The sequence below is a fragment of the Salvia splendens genome, chromosome 17 (genome assembly GCF_004379255.2).
Source record: "Salvia splendens isolate huo1 chromosome 17, SspV2, whole genome shotgun sequence".
Classification (NCBI taxonomy): Eukaryota; Viridiplantae; Streptophyta; class Magnoliopsida; order Lamiales; family Lamiaceae; genus Salvia; species Salvia splendens.
In genome coordinates, this window is record NC_056048.1 from 23,578,737 (window position 1) to 23,598,910 (window position 20,174).

Here is a 20,174-nt window from a genome sequence, read left to right on the forward strand (position 1 = left end):
ATCTCTACAAGCATTGCCTCCCTCCAGTGCTTGATCTTGACGGCTTCCTCAAAGGTCCTCGGAATCTCTTCCTCACACAGTGCTGTATGGAAAGCCTTTGCCATTTTTGATAGGTTGGCTTCGGCGAAGTTCGCCACTGAGTATCTGCTTCTTCTTCCCAGTCGTTCCGGCGAGTATCTTTTTGGTGGAATTCCCCTTGTACTCCGAGGAGGAAGTACGTACTGCCCTGTATCCTGATCGATCATAGTGTCTTCTTCTTCTTCTTCTTCTTCTTCTGTACCAAGTGGGTTAGGAATGATATCTGAATTTTCAGAGTCACTAGATATTACCTCGGATTTCGTTACGGTTGGATCAGAGGTGCGCGGCGGAAGCGTTGTCGGGATCGACTCTGCGGACAGGATCGGCTCATGAACAGTGCCAACTTGCTCTGTTGGGTCCGAATCAAAGTTACTTGGCACATACCACCGAAGGGAGTCACGTTCTTGGGTCTCCCCCTGTCTCACACTCTCCCCCTGAGTCCCAAGGTGGTAAAAGAATTTGGTTTCAAGAAAGTTGCAGTTCATGGTGGTAATAATTCGTTTGGTTTTGGTATCATAGCATCGATAGCCCTTCTGATTAACCCCATAACCCAGGAAAACGCACTTAATGGCACACGGGGAGAATTTATTTCTTTCATGTTTTGGGATGTGTACATAAACAGAGCAGCCAAAGGTTTTAGGTGGTAAGGATAAGGCTGATGGAACTTTGGTTTGGGTGGAAAGATGATCTAGGGGAGTTTTTCGGTTTAGTGTTTTTGTGGGAAGCCGATTGAGAAGGTAAACTGATGTGGCTATAGCTTCAGGCCAGAAAGATGGGGGTACTTTTGAGTCAAACAGGAGGGCTCGGGTCATTTCGAGGATGATTCTATTTTTTCGTTCGGCGACTCCGTTTTGTTCTGGTGTGTGGGAACAAGACGTTTGGTGTACTAGCCCATTTTCTTCAAAAAATTTTGTCATGGAGCTATTTAAAAATTCCCCCCCATTATCAGAGCGCAAGATTTTTATAGACGTCTGAAATTGAGTTAGAACCATTTTATAAAACAGCACAAATTTGTCGTAAACTTCAGACTTATGTTTCATGAAATAAACCCAAGTAGCCCTACTGCAATCATCAACAAATATCACAAAATATTTAAAACCAAAGCTAGTTCCTATAGGCGTTGGGCCCCACACAGCGGAATGAATCAGAGAAAAAACAGTCTCAACACGAGTATCATTGGGCTTAAAAGAGTTTCGGTGGCTCTTAGCCAAAACACAAGCTTCACAAGAAAAATTTCTAGAAACAAAAAGTTTAGGAAATAAGGATTTCAAATAACCCGGAGAGGTATGGCCCATCCGACGGTGCCAGAGCCAAGTATCTTGATTAGTGGACCCGTGAGCAAGTATCGCCGCACCATCTTGTCGAGCAATCTCGTCCACAAAGTAGAGCCCACGACGTTCAGTGCCACGTCCAATAATCTTCCCCGTCCGGATATCCTGTAACATGCAGAAGTTTGGGTGCATCAGTAGGGAACAGTTTAAATTCTTCGTCACATGGCTGATTGACATCAATTTCTGAGATAATCTGGGAACATAGAGGCAATTGGGAATTTGAACATTAGGAAAAATTTCTATGGTTCCCGCCCCTTCAACTGGTGTTATCCCTCCGCTTGCGGTTTTTATATGTGACTTAGGGGTTTTAAGAATTTCCAGAAAATCATTTCGATCGTACGACATAGTGTCGGTGGCCCCACAATCAAAAATCTACCCAGTATCATTAACAATATCGCAATTACAGGCCTCAAAAGCATATGATAAGTTTTCTAGGGGTGAAAATGAGTTTTTGCATATAATGGGGTCAGGCTTAATAGTGAGGGACTTAATAGCAAAATCAGGCTTTAATGGGCTAGGGTTCTCGACCCCCAGCCCTTTACCTCCATTTGCGCCGTCTTCCATTCTGAGCGAGGCGATCATCGCCTCTGCACTCTTCCCTCCGTCGCCGCTGCTTTCCCCTCGGCCACCACCGCCGGTTGGGAAACCTCCGACATCGGTTCTCTTCTCCACGGTTTGACCTCCCTCTGTCGGGTTTCTTCCTCCACCATTAATTCAGACCGCGATTTTTGCCTTCGCGGCTTTCTCCTCCTCCCACCACTCCGGATATCCCACTAATTGAAAGCACGTTTCCTTAGTATGCTTGTGCATTCCACAATGGGAGCACCAGAGTTTGGACTTGTCAGGTCGGTTGTTTCCCTGGCGGTTGGCGGCGGGGCGTGGTATCGGCGGTTGGCCGTTGTTCTGTGTCTGTGACGGACGGTATTCTCTCGCCCCGAATCCGAAACCAATCCCTGATGATGCTTCATTTCCGACAGCGGTGGTGGGTGGATCGGTCGATGGTGACATGATCTTGAGTCGAGCCGCCTCTCGCTTCACCCATCCATACGCGACGTCGGCTGAGGGGTAGGGGTCCTCTTTGAGGATCTCTCGTCGGATCCAATCGTACTTCTCGTTTAGCCCGGTGAGAAATTTGAACAGCCTTAGTTCTGCTTTGATTTCACGGTATTGCTCTACCCCTTTATCGCAACAATTTACGGTCTTGTGGGAGCATCAATCGATGTCGATCCAGAGGCCATGTAGCCGACTCCAGTAAGCCTCTAGTGTTGATTCTCCTTGCGTAATTCTGCTTGCCTTGTCTCGCAGGTCGTATATTAGGTATGAGTCGGATGAACTCGCAAACGTTACCGCGAGCGTATCCCACAGGGATTTCGTCGTCTGGTGGTGTGCGAAATCTGCTATGAGGTTTGTCTCCATGTTGTCAATAATCCATGAGAAGACGATTAAGTCTATCTCTTCCCAATCTGTGAATCCGCTCTCCCCTGGTTTCGGTGGAGACGGAATTCCGGAGATGTGGCGGTAGACTCCTCGGCCGCCAATCGATACTTTCATCAACCGTGCCCACAGTGAGTAGTTCGAGCCATTCAATTTGAAGGCTATGGTAACGCTTTTACTAGACCTGATCTTTTCGGCTATGGGTTCAATATCTGGTTTATCTGGTTTGTTTTCTGACATTTTTGTGGACATAATTCTCGCCTGTATTGGTCGAGAAGGGTATTCGGGGCTATGATGAATTGTTTCTGAGCCTTAAACCTGCTCTTGATGCCATGTAGAAAGGTATATTCTTTGATATATTGATAATTACAATGGCTGTATACATGATATATAGACTAAGGAGTGCTTCTATATGGTAAGATATTCTCTAATAATTTTCCCTAATCACACGACTAAAAATCTTCTCCAATCTTGTTCCTGATTTTGTGTAATCTTCATTACTCCTCAGAATATTCTTTTAATTCCAACACATTAATATTGCAAATCACGGGCCTTGTTAATAATTTGATTGATGATTGTAATAAAAAAAAATTGATTGATGATGATATATCAATCTTCACATGCATTCTATCTACTAACAAAACTACGTAATTTTAGTCATTTTGCTGCAAAAACAAAGAATTTGTGTCGTTAAAATGTCAATTTTCAAACTTTGATCCTATAGCTCCATTCAATAGCACATTTGTACTCGAATTATCCTTGAATACAAAGAAGATTGAGTTTAAGTGTATTCATTTATTTATTATAATCTTTCTTTCTTTTTCTTTTTTTATTTTTTTATACTTTTATTATTCTTTTCTATCCTATTTTTCTGTCTTTCTTTCTTATTGAATCTTGCTCTATATTTCTTTTAAGTGACTTCAGAAGAATAGATACAAGAAGAAAATAAATGTGCATAACCAATTTGATAGTAGTAATTTCCAATTAGTCACTTTCGATTTGGTAAATAATTGTTAATATACGACACACGTTGAGTCCTTTTCAACTAAAAATATTCGCCCGTATCATATAGTATATGCATTATATGAAGAATACATTTATGAGCATTTGTCAATGTCTTTATTTATATTATGATTTTTCAACTTCTTTTATACCCATATTAGATACCTATCATCGAGGTTTTTAAATTTTTTCTAAAAAAAAGCTCTAAAAGCATCCACAACGATACGCGTCTTGTCCTTGCATGAGGGCATCCCGTGTTGCAGAGTGTGAGCCTCCAAAAAGTGTCGCATTGCAACTTTATGCCCTTTTTCTTTTATTTTTTATTAAATTAATGCACACAAGGTCATTGTATCGTGAAAAAACATGCGCTTTCTTTCTCGCTACCTTAGTTTGAAACCCATGGTCCCAATGATACGGAAATGAAAAATATAAGAGCATGTTATTATGAATGTAAGTCATAAAAGAAAAAAAAAAGCGAGTGTGTTTGTTGCTCATAAATAATAGTCCATCTGAATGCGAAAATATATTCATTTTTACCATAAATGGAGGTCTACAATCAAAAGTCACATTTCACTTTTCGAATTTTGAAAAACGAATCTCGCATTACACTAAACCATTTAATTATAAAATTGTTATATTAAAGTGAGATTCAAATTTTACTTACTTTCCCACCCACTTTCGTTATATTTCTTAAAATTTATGTAGTGTTAAAGCAAGAGCTTTTATTGTGTCCGAAGGGAGAAGAAAGATAAGAGGATATTGGAATTTGGAGGCCGTAAATGCATCTACACAAAAAAACTCGATGCAATATTGCAATGTAATAGAATATAAAATGGTGTTTGCAATTGAAAATATTTGAAGGGAGTAGATCGATAGATGGGCTGTCAGGTTTGTGTTTTTATGGAGAAAACAAAATATCTCAAGATTTATAAAGCCCAATTTGATAAGAGATGCTGAAAGATATGGGCCCATCATTTATATTTCTAGGCCCATTTTTCCATCAGTACCTCAAAATAATAATATTGTGTACCATACAAATTTAATTGATTATGCGGCACCACTTCTTCATTTAATGTCCCTCCCAATTAATCCTACAAGAATTCTTCATCAATAAAATCAATCTTTTTTCTTGTAAAATATAGGAACAAGATTTCGTCTTAGCTATGATATAATTGAAATACCAAATATGAGGGTCCCACTCCAAGTTCTTGTTCTCATTTTGCAAGTTGTAAATCTACGAGATCTTTTTCTTCTTAATTATACTACATTTATAACTACAAAATTTATTATGCCAAATAGAGTCAAAAGACGCCTATAGCAAACCTTTGCATAATATACTGAATAAAATACATTATACACTATTTATTTCATGTAAAATTGACATTATATTGTAAGTGAACCAAGGTACTTGTACATAAAATAGTCATGTTTTATTACACCATAAAAATGACATTGTAAATAAAATTATACTACTCCTTTAGATCTTTGATTGATAACATGTTTTTCTCAAGCTTTTTTAGTGAAGCCCGTCAGTTGAACAAACCAAATTTAATACTACTACGAATTTCTAAAAAGATAATGACTTTTTAAGAAGATTAACTTATATTTTGAAAAAAAAGTACATGTAACTCGATGATAAATGAATCAAACTTCAGTTTAGTACGAATTTGACTCTCCTGCAGCCTTGTATAAAACCAAATGAGGGGCTGGAGACGATACTTGAACAATGAAGAAGGTCCTACCAAAAGTAGCTTTATATTTCAATAGTAAAACCCTAAGGCCATCCACAACGCTGTTCCTATACCGTTCCTATACCGTTCCTTAAACCACTATTTGAGGGCCCCACTGTACTTTTTTACTCCATTCCTTAACTAAGGAACGGAACCTGCAACCCTCCGTTCCTTAACCGTTCCTTAACCGTTCCTTAAATTACTATTCATTCAATTTCATTTTTTTTATTTCCAACCCAATTCAATTTAAATAAACACACTTTAAAAAACAAACACACTTTATTAAAAAAACACACAACATTAAAAAAAATTACAACTTAAACGTAAAAAAATAAAAAGCACACAATTAAAATCCTAAAAAAATAAAAGTACACAATTTTAATAATTTCATCCGCCAAAATTTGCCCAAATGTGCTCAATTAGATCATGTTGGAGTTGGGTGTGGGCACTAGAGTCGCGTGTCCTTGCACGAATAGATAACCGTTCTTGTATAGACGGATGCGCTCCACTTCGAGGCGGACTACTTGCGGTTGAGCTTCCGGGGGATTCGTCGTCGAACCAATTTCCCGCCTCGGGTCCTTCGTCTTGGACAATCATGTTGTGCAAGATTATGCACGTATACATGATGTCGACCATGTTTTCCTTGAACCACGTACGAGCCGGGGCTTTGATGATGTTGAAGCGCGCTTGGAGAACCTCGAACGCCCTCTCCACATCCTTGCGAGCAGCCTCCTGCTTCTGCGCAAAAAGAGTCTGCTTTGGGTTTGCAGACCCACTGCACGTCTTCACGAAGGTAGGCCACTTCGGGTAGATGCCATCGGCGAGATAGTACCCCATTTTATAAAGCCGGTTGTTGGCGACGAAGTTGATGGCCGGCGCTTTACCATCCAAAACTTCGGTCAAGAGGTCGGACTGGTGGAGCACGTTTACGTCGTTGTTCGACCCGGGGACCCCGAAGTACGCGTGCCAGATCCAAAGGCGGTAGTCGGCAACGGCCTCAAGTATAACGGTTGGGTGGGTGCCTTTGTGGCCGCTCGTGTAGGACCCCTTCCACGCCACCGGGCAATTCTTCCATTGCCAGTGCATGCAATCGACGCTGCCGAGCATCCCGGGGAATCCGTGCACTGTTTCGTGAAGGTTGAGCAGGAACTGACAATCGGTCGTGCTTGGCCTTCGGAGAAATTCGAAGGTGAAGGCTGCCCGGACGCCTTGGCAGAATTTGAGCAAGCACATTCGCCCATTGCTGTCTCCGATGTGGAGGTATTCGTCGAACATGTCGGCCGTTTGTCCAGTCGCAAGCTGGCGGATTGCTGCAGTACATTTCTGCAGCGTCGTGTGGCTGGGACGGCCGACTGCGTCGAATCCTTCCTGGAAGAACTCTTCCCGGGTTGCCAAAGTATTCGCGATGTGGAGAAATAACGGTTTCCCCATGCGGAAACGGCGACGGAAGTACGTATCTCCCCAAACCGGGTTATCGCAGAAGTAGTCGCGTACTAACCTTGCGGCGGCTTCCTCCCGGTTACGATGGATGTACGTACGGGAGCGTCGTTGGGGTGGCGCGGCTTCTTCCGCCTCCCGTCGTCGATCTTCTTCAAGTGATTGTTCCAATATTTGACGCATTTGTTCATAAGGATCCATTAGTTTGATTAAATTTGGGAGTAGGAAAATATAGTTGATTTGAGATGAAAATTGGGGTGGAAATAGAGAGGAATAGATGTGTGTTTGTGATTGAAATGAGTATGAAATAGGAGTATTTATAGAGTAAATAAATAAAATAAAAATTAAAAAAAAAATAAAAAACGGATATAAAAAAAACGGTCTCATTACCGTTGCAAAAATTTTTTATTTTTTTTTTATTAAATTCGAATTTTTTTTTTAAAAATTAATTATTGCGTCACCGGACGAAGCCCACTCGCGGGGCAGCGAGTGGGCTGCACGCGTCGAATGGGAGGCCGCCACGTCGCCTCGGCGCGTGGCGGAACGTTCCGTTCCGCGTTCCTCCAGAACGGAACGCGGCACGGCATAGGAACGGCGACGGCACGGAACGGCGACGGAACGCACCCCGCAATGCGTGCCGCCGCGGAACCGTTCCGCCGGAACGGCATAGGAACCGCAACGGCACAGCGTTGCGGGTGCCCTAAACACTCCACCGACCCTAATTAAAAAGGAAATTAAATTCAATTGTCAATGACGACATCACAAAAAAAATGTGTTTTAATAAAGAATTAAAATGGTAGGTTGGTGGATTTAGTCAGAGAATTTTGGGACAGGGAGGGCCCACTGCCCACCGGCCGAAATGGCTTTCCAGGTGTTCCACTCTCACACCAAAAACAAAGGCTTCTTCATTCTTCATTCTTCATTCTTCATTCAAATCTTTACAACTAGGTTTCTAATTAAAAAATCTACTAACTTTACAACGAGAATGCCCATGTGATAAATGTTAGCAACTTATCAAACATTACGAGATTTGGGTGAGAACTTTGGCTTCTAATACTCCTTTAAGTTTGGAATTGGAGATAACAAGATGTTTGAATGGGATATATGTTGCAATAGATGATCTTATTTGAGGCACATGTATTCATCCAAAATGAGACTTGATTTGAATATAAGGGGTCGTTTGATAGTATAGTTTAGCTATGAATAGCACTTGTTTCTGGTCGAATGCCTGTGTTTGCTACAATAATCTGACTCGACCAGTGGTGTGACCGGTCCAACCAGTTGGAGTAGCTTCGCTAGTTTGCTTAACGGTTCAATTTTTAAAACATTGATCGAGACTATTAGGGTGAGCTTATAATGTTGTACATATAATAGTATTAGAAAATAGTGCAAAGAAGATTACAAATTGGCTGATTATGTACTGAATATCATAGGAAAACAACATAAATGAAAATAAATGCTTACTTATTTATCAAAATTCAACTGCAGAATATAATAATGAAATTTTTTATACGTAGACTAAGTAGGCATGCCAAGATCGTAAACTAAATCAAAAGACAAACAAGTAAACCCCAAATAATTAAAATAACAAATAAAGACTCTTACATTGGAATATATAAAAAATGACAAATAACATAACTTTTGATATTTGCAAGGGAAGTTTCATTACTTTAATGCATGACGATCTAAAAATCTTAAGGGGGGTGCTATTAATGCCAAACATGAATGATCAATACTATTAATCACTTTGATAAACATCTATTTTGATGGGCCTAAATCGATAAAACTCCTTTCTAGAGGGGCATGTATGTCACTATTGATGATATTTTCCAAGTAATTAATCTCCTACCTTGTTAAAAGCCATTGATTAAAGAGAAAGCTAAGGGGCCAAGCCAACCATTTAAAAGAAAAAGCAATACAAAAAAAATTGAAAGTTTAGTAGCACCTAGTAACATCATAATTAGCAAGAATGTGACATTTTATTTTACTATACATTGCAAGGCTATAGCCACAGGTCCACTCATCACCATGCTGCAATCATATCATTCATGCTGCTGTAACTCCGGTTGGATCTCATTGGCTGGTTTAAACAACAGAACTCACGCGCGTTTCACAGGATCAGTACATCTTTTGGGGTGCCATGTCAGCATCCGACGTGGACCAAGAAAATCGGATTTGACTGAATGTCACTGCATTTTGCCTTTTGCTTTTGTGTTTGCGTTTTTCACCACCTTCCTTCATTACCCTACTTTTCCAGTCGACATTCCTTTTCATTTCCACATTCCTTCAAATACTCTCTCTCTCTCTCTCTCTCTGTAGCTGAAACTTATTCATTGTGTTCAATGCTCAGATAGTCTAATGGTAAGCTGATTTGCCATGATTTTGATTTGATTTCTGCAGTTTTGTGATTAGTAAGCTAATCATCTCATTTGATGATTCAGGGAACTCCAGTAAACATTATTGTTGGATCGCATGTTTGGGCTGAAGATCCTGAAGCTGCCTGGATCGATGGGCAAGTGTTGGAGATTAAAGGATCGGATGCAACCATACTTGCCACAAATGGCAACACTGTGAGTCAATCAATTTTCAATTTCAAGCACCAACACATTTCTACCTGCAAACTGGATCATATTCAATCCAGTTGTTAGCAATAGCAGGATTATTGACAGTTTTGCGACCATGCAAATTCAGCACATGTATCTTAATCAATGGAGTCATGAAATTCTTATTTACTCAGATTGTGGATGTGGCCCAAAAATTAAGAATAGTGTTGTGTTGCAAAAGCAATTGATGGAGCCAAATTCCATGGTTTTATGTTTTTGAAGGAAAATAGAGCATATATATACAAGCAGCCATCACCTTGAAGAAATGCTGTATAGTAGTTTGAAATTTAGAAGGTGTAGGAATATTTCCAGTATAAATATTTGAAAGAATGAATTCATGATTTCAGATAGTTGCAGCTATTTCAAGCATATATCCAAAGGATACTGAAGCGCCCCCTTCCGGGGTTGATGATATGACCAAGTTAGCGTACCTCCACGAGCCGGGAGTCTTGTACAATCTCGCCTGTCGCTTTTCTCTCAATGAGATATATGTAACTTCTGTCCACCCAATTTGATTAACAACTTTTAGCAGAATGCTAAAGAAAACAGAGAAGACTGTGATAACAATCTTGGAAATGGTGCAGACTTACACGGGGAACATTTTGATAGCGGTGAATCCTTTCCGGAGGTTGCCACATCTGTATGATATCCACATGATGCAGCAGTACAAAGGAGCTGCTTTCGGAGAGCTGAGTCCGCATCTCTTTGCCGTTGCAGATACCTGCTACAGGTCGATAATTAATGAACATGGAAGCCAGTCTATCTTGGTGAGTGGAGAGAGTGGAGCTGGAAAGACGGAAACAACGAAAATGCTAATGAGATATCTAGCATTCATGGGAGGGAGGTCTGGCACAGAAGGAAGAACAGTAGAGCAACAGGTTTTGGAGGTGAGAAGAGATGTCTCCTCCCTTAATTCCTGGCCACGTTAGCGCTTAGCATTCGAAGATTCACAGAAAATTTACATTTCTAAATTTTTATATTTTCAGTCAAATCCAGTTTTGGAAGCATTTGGCAATGCAAAAACAGTTAAAAATAACAATTCCAGGTAAATGGATGCACAAAATGTTTCAGTTCAATTTCAAGTTGTCAAGTATAGGCTTAGAAGAAGTTCACTTGACTGACTGGTGGTACCAGTCGTTTTGGAAAATTTGTCGAAATCCAATTCGATAAGCAGGGGAAGATCTCAGGGGCTGCAGTTCGGACTTATCTCCTAGAAAGATCGCGTGTTTGCCAAGTCTCTGATCCGGAGAGGAACTACCATTGCTTTTACATGCTTTGCGCAGCGCCTCCAGAGGTGACGTGGATTTCATGAATTGAATCTGTATGAGTATGACCACCGTGGCTAGACTGCTAAACCTACCATTTAACTGCAGGAAGTGAAGAGGTACAAGCTTGGAGATCCAAGATCATTTCACTATTTGAATCAAAGTAATTGCTATGAGGTGGCGAATGTAGATGATGCCAGAGAATACCTGGAAACTAGAAATGCCATGGACATTGTTGGAATCAGCCAGGATGAGCAGGTACATACCTTGACTGGGAAAAAGCAGTATTGAGCATCAGATTTTGCAGCCTCGATTCACATTCATAATCGACACTCTTATTTCTTCCTGTCATTGAGTAGGAAGCTATATTCCGTGTAGTGGCTGCTATACTCCATTTGGGGAATATAGAGTTTCTCAAGGGGAGTGAAGTAGATTCATCTAAGCTTAAAAATGATAAGTCGCGCTATCACCTTCAGACAGCAGCTGAGCTACTACAGTAAGAGATCTCTTCAGTTTTTGCACTTGATACAACATTTGAGCTTTATGATGTTCTTGAATGTTCTTTGAAATGGCATCATACAGGTGCAGTGAGAAGGCACTTGAGGACTCTCTTTGCAAGCGTGTCATTGTTACCCCCGATGGGAGCATCACAAAACCACTCGATCCTGCAGCAGCTGTCACAAGCAGAGATGCTTTTGCAAAGACAATATATTCCAGATTATTTGATTGGTGAGTGAGTTCCTCAAGTCATCCCCTTGAAATGTAAAGCAGAGAGTTTCTTCTTGCTTTTTTAAGAATCATAGTATTTGAACAAAGAATATAAACAATAGAGTCACATTGAAGAGTTACTTGAATTAGAAGATGAAGTGATGTATTTTAGATAGTTTATATCACTTCAAGCTTTTGTAGCAATGGAATAGTATTGTTTATTTGATATGACACCAAAGTCCATAAGGTAAAAATCTGATTTAATTTTAAGAAATAAAAGACTTATCTATGATGTAGTTATTGTGAATAACAGAAACTACTACTATTATGACAGGATCGTGGACAAGATAAACAATTCGATTGGTCAAGATCCGAATGCTAAAAGCATAATTGGAGTCCTAGATATTTATGGGTTCGAGAGCTTCAAGATCAACAGGTATTTACTTCCATTCTGTCTGAGCATAACAGAGGTGTCTGCACCTCAAGACTAACTTGTCTGCACCCTGCATATTGAAGTTTTGAGCAGTTGTGTATCAACCTAACGAACGAGAAGTTGCAACAGCACTTCAATCAGGTAAAATATGGTTCGCTTAATATCTGCACCCTGCACCGTGTATACATATCTTATAATCCCATGGACCTATGTTGATTCATTAGACAAACATATATTACAGCATGTTTTCAAGATGGAACAAGAGGAGTATACAAAGGAGGAAATTGACTGGAGCTATGTTGAGTTCGTAGATAATCAAGACGTTTTAGATCTTATCGAAAAGGTTTGTGTGCGCATGTGTGTCTGTGTGACGATGCATGCTAATCTAATTAAGTTCATAATGTTAACAACAGTGTTTGGATATTTATTTACCTGCAGAAACCAGGAGGAATAATTGCTCTTCTTGATGAAGCCTGGTAAGCTGCTCTAGCCACTGCCATCTACTGATCACCAAAGAATAAAATAAATGAAACATCTCTTGCTTTGAAACAAAAGAAGAATGAAAAGTAAGATATATCAGAATTTCCCACTCTTGCAGCATGTTTCCAAAGTCAACTCATGAAACTTTCGCGCAGAAGATGTACCAGACGTATAAAGCGCACAAACGATTCAGCAAGCCGAAGCTTGCTAGAACCGACTTCACCATAAATCACTATGCTGGTGATGTATGTAAGAAAAAGGACACAGACATTTATAAGGTCTGGTGAATATAGAATTTCTTAATGTTCTCTTCTGTAATAACAGGTAACCTATCAAGCAGATCAATTTCTCGACAAAAATAAGGATTATGTTATTGCAGAACATCAAGCTCTTTTGAATGATTCCACCTGCTCATTTGTTGCAAATCTTTTCCCTTCATTGTCTGATGAAACATCAAAGCAATCCAAGTTTTCCTCCATCGGCACCCGCTTCAAAGTAGGTGAAAATCAGTAAACTGTACAGAAATTCAACATCAGTCAAACACTCATATTTTACATTGAAAAATTTACAGCAACAATTACAATCATTAATGGAAACCCTGAGCACAACAGAGCCACATTACATCAGATGTGTGAAGCCAAATACGGTTCTGAAACCTGGGATATTTGAGAACTTCAATGTCTTGAACCAGCTAAGATGTGGAGTAAGTCGCTTACTCATTCATGGTACATGTTTTAAATTTCTGAGACGCGTTAAACATATGTGACACTCTGGCAGGGTGTACTAGAGGCCATAAGGATAAGCTGTGCAGGGTATCCAACAAAAAGAACATTTGATGAGTTTATAGACCGGTTTGGAATGCTAGCTCCGGATATTGTGGATGGGTGAGTAACCAATCTTATCAATCACAAAAATGAGATCCAAGGATAATAATTATGTTGATATCTGCGTTGCAGGTCAGATGAGAAATTAGCATGTATTGCAATATGTGACAGAATGGGCTTAAAAGGCTATCAGGTAAGAAATCTTACTAGTAATTTAAATCTTATTCTAAGATAAATATGTAGCATTATTTGCATTTCTTGCACCTCAGATTGGGAAAAGCAAGGTGTTTCTCAGAGCGGGGCAGATGGCTGAATTAGATGCTAGAAGAGCAGAAGTTGTGGCTCATGCTGTCAGGCGCATTCAGAGGCAAATCCGAACTCACCTTACAAGGAAAGAGTTTATAATTCTACGAAAGGCGTCTATAAATATCCAGAAACTTTGGAGAGGTATTAGAAATGTCATAAGCTTTCTCTGACTATAAATGATTGTCATAACAATACCTTTTTTTTGATGCTTTACACAGCACGGATCGCATGTAAGCTTTATGAACACATGAGGAGAGAAGCTGCTTCAATCCGAATACAGAAACATGCACGTACTCGTGCAGCAAGAAATTCATACATCAAATTGCAGGAGGCAGCGGTAGTAATTCAAACTGGCTTACGAGCAATGGCAGCGCGGAATGAGTTCAGACGCAGAAGACGAAACAAAGGAGCAACAATCATTCAGGTAATACCATTTGAAAGTAAGGCAGATAGGAGACTAATGATATCGGTCTGTAAATTCACCGCCTTTGTGGTTCTACAATACATAACCAGCAATCTAGATAAAAATTTATCTGTCTTTTGCCAGACACAATGGAGAAGTTTCTATGCCCTTTCTGCCTATAAACGTCTAAAGAAAGCCAACCTTTCACTTCAATGCCTATGGCGAGCTAGAATAGCGAGAAAAGAGCTTCGGAAGTTAAGAATGGTTAGTATTACTGCTACAGTCTTACTGCTAATAATTGCATATGTCATAGGCTAATGTAGACCTAAAACAGGAAGCAAGAGACACAGGAGCCCTCAAGGAAGCAAAGGACAAGCTGGAAAAGCGTGTTGACGAGCTAACATGGAGATTAGACATTGAAAAACACCTACGGGTAAGCTACAAATTCACTCTGTCAATCTTAGTATTAGCTTGTGATGATACGCATCCTTCAATTATACATCATAATAAAATTAATCATGTTGCAGATGGATATTGAAGAAGCTAAGGGCCAGGAAATAGCGAAACTGCAGAATGTTTTACAGGATACGCAAACGCAGCTTCAGGAAGCTCAAGCTGCAATTATTCATGAAAGAGAAGCTGCCAAGATAGCAATTGAACAAGCCCCGCCAGTCATCAAAGAGGTACCGGTTGTTGACAACACGAAAGTGGAGCAATTGACAAATAAAAACCACGAACTCGAGGTACAGTCAAGCAACTATAATATACTAGTACAAAGATAAGCATTTTCATCTGGAGATTAGAACTGTCACAATAATGCATGAAGACTTCATTTAGCAAAAAAGTGCTGAAAGGATAAATTGATAACAAAAACTCTACCATGCACTATTCCAGAACATCGCCCAAGGGAAATTCCGGAAAAAAATTATTGCCAACATTAGAAACTAGCAAAGCTCATGTGTATAGGGTAGGGAGCTCCCCTAATTCCGGCTGTATATTTGCAGGAAGTGATCACTGAATTGAAGAAGAAGGTAGAGGAGTTTGAGCAGGCATATTCGAAGGTGGAACTAGAAAGCAATGCCAGATTTAAAGAAGCAGAAGAGGCACAAATGAAAGCTGCACAACTGCAAGAGAGCATCGAAAGGTATTTAGCATTTCTATTAAATAACATGTAGCTCTATCGGAATTGTTGACTCTGTTATAACTATATCTGTTTTATATCTCAACAGATTAGAATCGAACCTATCTAATCTCGAGTCTGAGAATCAGGTGCTACGTCAGCAGGCTCTGGTTATATCAGCTCAGGAAGGCTTGACTGAGGAAATGGAACTGTGAGAATATAAAAAACAGACCCTGAACTTACCTTAAAAAATGTCATTTTTTTCCCACAGAAATTCAATGCAAATTTCAGTCAATACCAAATAGCTAGTTTACAATAAAACAAACCTGAAGCACTTAATGTAGCTGGCCACATAGATGATGTTTATTGATAGAAATCACTGCAGAAATCTAAAAGTGTTTTATATCAGACTGAGGGAGAAGATTAAAGATTTGGAGTCAGAGAACATGTTGCTTCACAGTCAAAAAGTTGTTGTGCGACAAATACAGAGTTCTGATGTTGTGCTACAAATACAGAGTTCTGATGTTGTGCAACAAATACAGAGTACTGATGATGATCAAGCTATCTCAACAGTAAAGGTACAGTAGTAGGTTTGTACTAATTACAGAGTTTGCAATTTTATTGAAGTGTGACCACTTTAAAACGTAGAATTTGGAGAATGAATACGAGGACCATAATGGCCTGGACACGGTGGAACATCTACCAGCAAAAAAAGTAGAGCAGCAGATAAATGAAGTGATTAAGGTTCGATTCAACAAGTACATATACAAATAAGTTTTCTGTTAACGGTGTCAGTAAATAAGTGCACATTTTTTGTGTAGGATTCTGAGGTTATTCCCCCTCCTCTCTCTAAACAGAGATCCTTGACGGATAGACAGCAGGTAGTAAAACCACCACTCGCTAAAATCACCGGAGAAATATGTTTCTATGAATAATGGGAATTTGCATGTGATATATCAGGAAAATCATGACGCACTGATTAAATGCCTTCTAGAAGACAACCGCTTTGATAAGAATAGGCCAGTTGCTGCCTGCATCGTCTACAGAACACTCATACAGTGGAGATCCTTTGAAGCAGATAAAACTAATATATTTGATAGGATTATTCATGCAATCCAATCATCCATTGAGGTAACCGAACAAGAGCATAAATGTTCAACATATAATTGCCAACAATTATTACAAGCAGTTTTATCTGCAGAACCAGGACAGCACAAAGAATCTGGCTTATTGGCTGTCAACAACTTCAACTATTTTGTTTCTTCTGCAAAGAACGATCAAGGCAAGCAACTCATCAGCAGCAGCTTCGAGAAGAAACAGAAGTTCACCCATCTCGTTTTTTGGTAGAATGGCACAGGTAAGCATTGATGCAAATGAGTCATCTGCATAAAATGTCAGTGTACAGCTATTACATGTTGTAGTGTTCCATTTTCAGGTGCGGTCATCTTCTATGATCATGGGACTATCTAGTGGCTACAGCGGAATGGAGGGCAACCCCATCAACAAATCAAGGATTGAAGCAAAATACCCGGCTTTGCTGTTTAAGCAACATCTCACAGCATGTGTTGAGAAAATATATGGGATGATTCGTGATGGCTTAAAGAAAGAGATCAGTCCATTTCTTAATTTGTGTATACAAGTAAGTACTTGTCAATTGTGAAAGATTATTAACAAATGCATTTTATGAATCTCAAAATTTATGGTATAAACAGGCACCAAGAGTTGCGAGGATCAGACCGGTAAAAGGCTCCTCTAAAACCATCCATTCACATAACATGAAACAACAGAGCTCTAGCCTACACTGGCAAACCATCGTCCATTGCTTCGATCATACCATGAAAATACTGTCTGAAAATTATGTAAGTAGAAACATCTTAATCCTCAAATGATTTTGTAAAACATGTTAATGATGACAAGAGAATCTTTGTTAGGTTGCACCAACCATCACAAGGAAGATTTTCAGCCAAGTATTCTCATTCATAAATGTTCAACTTTTCAATAGGTGAGAAATCATTACTACTTCTAAATTTGCACCCCAGCAACAATGTTAATGTCCTAATAGGCTAATACTGCTTATATTGTCAGCTTACTGCTACGCCGTGAATGCTGTTCGTTTAGCAACGGTGAATATGTTAAGGCAGGTTTACAAGAACTGGAGAACTGGTGCGTGAAAGCAACACCAGAGGTAAATGCCTACTCACATAAAAACTTATAGACGATTCAGGAAAGGTCAATTTTTCTTACATATCTTACATCTTTATGCAGTATGCTGGATCCTCGTGGGACGAACTGCAGCACATAAGACAAGCTATAGCTTTTCTGGTATAGCAAATCCAGTTCAGCTTGCATTATATTTTAAAGAATCACCACTGATCATGTGATAAATCTTTTTACCATTCACAGGTCCTGCACCAGAAAACTCACAAGTCCTTGGATGAGATCACGAGTGAACTCTGCCCGGTAAACTTGACCTTATGTTGTATTTGTTTCCTTACTCGAAACCATGAACACACCTTGGTCATAACATCGATCTACACTACATTGATTTGATCAGGTATTGAGCATTGCACAAATATATAGAATTGGAACCATGTTTTGGGATGATAAATATGGAACCCAAGGATTATCTACCGAGGTAATGGCTCTTCATATATGCCTTATTTATGTCAATTGTATCAGAATTTGGCTTTATTCAAAGCTTGCAATTATTTCAATTTAGGTAATTGCGAAGATGAAAACTCTGACAGTAGAAGATTCAATTAGCACACCAAACAATACATTCTTGCTGGATGTAGATTCAAGGTATTCAAAATTTAAAGCATAAAACTCTAGAAACAGCAGGCACTAACGCGTATTTATTCGAATTGCAGCATACCTTTCTCCATTGATGAGATATCACAGTCGTTCCAGGAGATCAATGTATTAGATGTGAATCCGCCGCCTCTTCTTCGTCAAAGATCAGACTTCCATTTTCTGTTGCAGATAGCAGAATCATAATTCTGCACAATCGCCAATTTTGATTTGATTCAGCATATAGATATGATGAATACACATTGTTTTTTCCCTTTTGAGTGGTGAGGGAGTGAGCGTTCAAAATGTAAATCCCCTTCTTTTCATTCTACCATTAATTTCTCTGTTTTGATTGACATTCATACAATTATTATTTGTGTAAACATTAGCGCATGAAATCCTCTAAATCAACCAATGGAACAACGCGGCCATTATCATTTGTTGCATGTCAATTACACCATCTTGCATAACATATTAACACTGAACCAACTAATGTAGTAGCACACATTATTTTGTATGAGTGTTCATGCAAAAAAATGACGTATCACATTAAATTGTTTGGTAGCTATGTTATGTTTCAACTAGCAACGATAGACAATTATCATAGTTTCAACAAGTTAACATATCTTAATTTTGTGTTTGGTATATGATACGATCCCCTTAACATCTAGGAAATCTCAATTATTTAGTATCTTTTGATTTGCCATATCTTTTCCATATCTTTGTTTTCTTATTCAATAAGTTAGGTAGTAGTATTCTAGTATTATAAATAGGAGAGATTATATCATTGTATGAATCAATCAATTAATGAAATATTTTCTCTCCCAAAGATAACGTGTGTTTTCCAATCCTAATTTTGGATTCCCTCCGCCGATCCTAATTGGACGCCGGAGTATTCTATCAATCGCCGAGTTATCTGCCCGACGGGAGCGACTCCCGCGCACAGAAACTCTGCAATCGTCCGCCGAGCCTGTTGGCCGCCGGAAATTTATCTCCACCACCGAGCGAAACTCGCCGCCGGTGCTTGTTAAGGGAAACGCCCTTAACAACTAGTGCTTTCATCGTGATCTCACCCTCCCACCATCTCGAACCGAAGCTACACCGCTGCCCGACGGAAAACATTCCGCGCACAGCAACTGCTTTGGTTGCCGAGTCCCGCCTGTCCGCCGAGCTCTAGCCGCCGGACAACTCTACCTCTGCAACGCCCGACGGGAAAGATTCCCGCGTGCCGCGTCGAAACATCTAGGAAATCTCAATTATTTAGTATCTTTTGATTCGCCATATCTTTTCCATATCTTTGTTTTCTTATTCAATAAGTTAGGGTAGTAGTATTCTAGTATTATAAATAGGAGAGATTATATCATTGTATGAATCAATCAATTAATGAAATATTTTCTCTCCCAAAGATAACGTGTGTTTTCCAATCCTAATTTTGGATTCCCTCCGCCGATCCTAATTAGACGCCGGAGTATTCTATCAATCGCCGAGTTATCTGCCCGACGGGAGCGACTCCCGCGCACAGAAACTCTGCAATCGTCCGCCGAGCCTGTTGGCCGCCGGAAATTTATCTCCACCGCCGAGCGAAACTCGCCGCCGGTGCTTGTTAAGGGAAACGCCCTTAACAGTATATTAGTTGAGAAAAGATATGCTGCACAATTAAAATGAGTAGCGACTAAATCACACTTAGGCTAGCTTCATTAATTTTAGAATTTTACAAATAGAACACAATTCCCTTTCATCTATCTCCATGTCAGCAATATTATTTATTTTCTTTTATAGCTTTCCTTTATGAATTTGTCCCGTCTCATTCTTTATCTTTCTACCGGAAAATACAAACTTTTGCATCAGCATATGAATACTACTCCTTAACTTTCTTCTTCACCTAAACTAAACTATTTCATGGGTAGTTTCTGATCAAATAAAATAGCATCATTTTTTTTATTACTCTCTAGTATTGATGATCTTGAAAAAGAGTGCTACTCTTTTTAATTTTTAATAACTTAATTCTTTAGCTCTGGTTTGTGATTTGATAAATACAATTATAAAAATGTGTTTAATGATATCTAATGTCTCAATGTAAAACTGGTTCCCCAATTACTTTAAACTAGTATTGCAGAAGTTTTGAAAGAAAAATCATAAGGACTCAAATTTTGAATGCAGTGGGCTTTGAAAGGATGAAATTAGCTAGATACCACGAAGTACTACGAAAAAATAAGATGTATTCTTATAA

At 39.4% G+C, this 20,174-nt stretch overlaps 1 protein-coding gene across 1 annotated transcript; it reads left to right on the forward strand.

The window, feature by feature from the left end:
• The first annotated feature begins 9,088 nt into the window (after window positions 1-9,088).
• LOC121774637 (myosin-12-like) lies at window positions 9,089-18,390 on the forward strand. The gene is made up of 39 exons (XM_042171496.1): window positions 9,089-9,373; window positions 9,454-9,582; window positions 9,963-10,106; window positions 10,200-10,502; window positions 10,602-10,660; window positions 10,750-10,909; window positions 10,989-11,138; window positions 11,240-11,376; window positions 11,463-11,609; window positions 11,923-12,024; window positions 12,105-12,162; window positions 12,263-12,364; window positions 12,460-12,497; window positions 12,620-12,746; window positions 12,826-12,996; window positions 13,073-13,204; window positions 13,279-13,385; window positions 13,458-13,518; window positions 13,595-13,772; window positions 13,850-14,055; window positions 14,179-14,298; window positions 14,369-14,467; window positions 14,562-14,777; window positions 15,039-15,178; window positions 15,264-15,365; window positions 15,564-15,732; window positions 15,803-15,898; window positions 15,976-16,035; window positions 16,115-16,285; window positions 16,356-16,511; window positions 16,590-16,793; window positions 16,867-17,013; window positions 17,086-17,156; window positions 17,240-17,339; window positions 17,420-17,476; window positions 17,558-17,614; window positions 17,709-17,789; window positions 17,874-17,956; window positions 18,025-18,390. Exons 1-39 carry the CDS (start codon window positions 9,371-9,373, stop codon window positions 18,149-18,151), a joined length of 4,770 nt encoding a protein of 1,589 aa, XP_042027430.1. The 5' UTR covers window positions 9,089-9,370; the 3' UTR covers window positions 18,152-18,390.
• The last annotated feature ends 1,784 nt before the right edge of the window (window positions 18,391-20,174 follow it).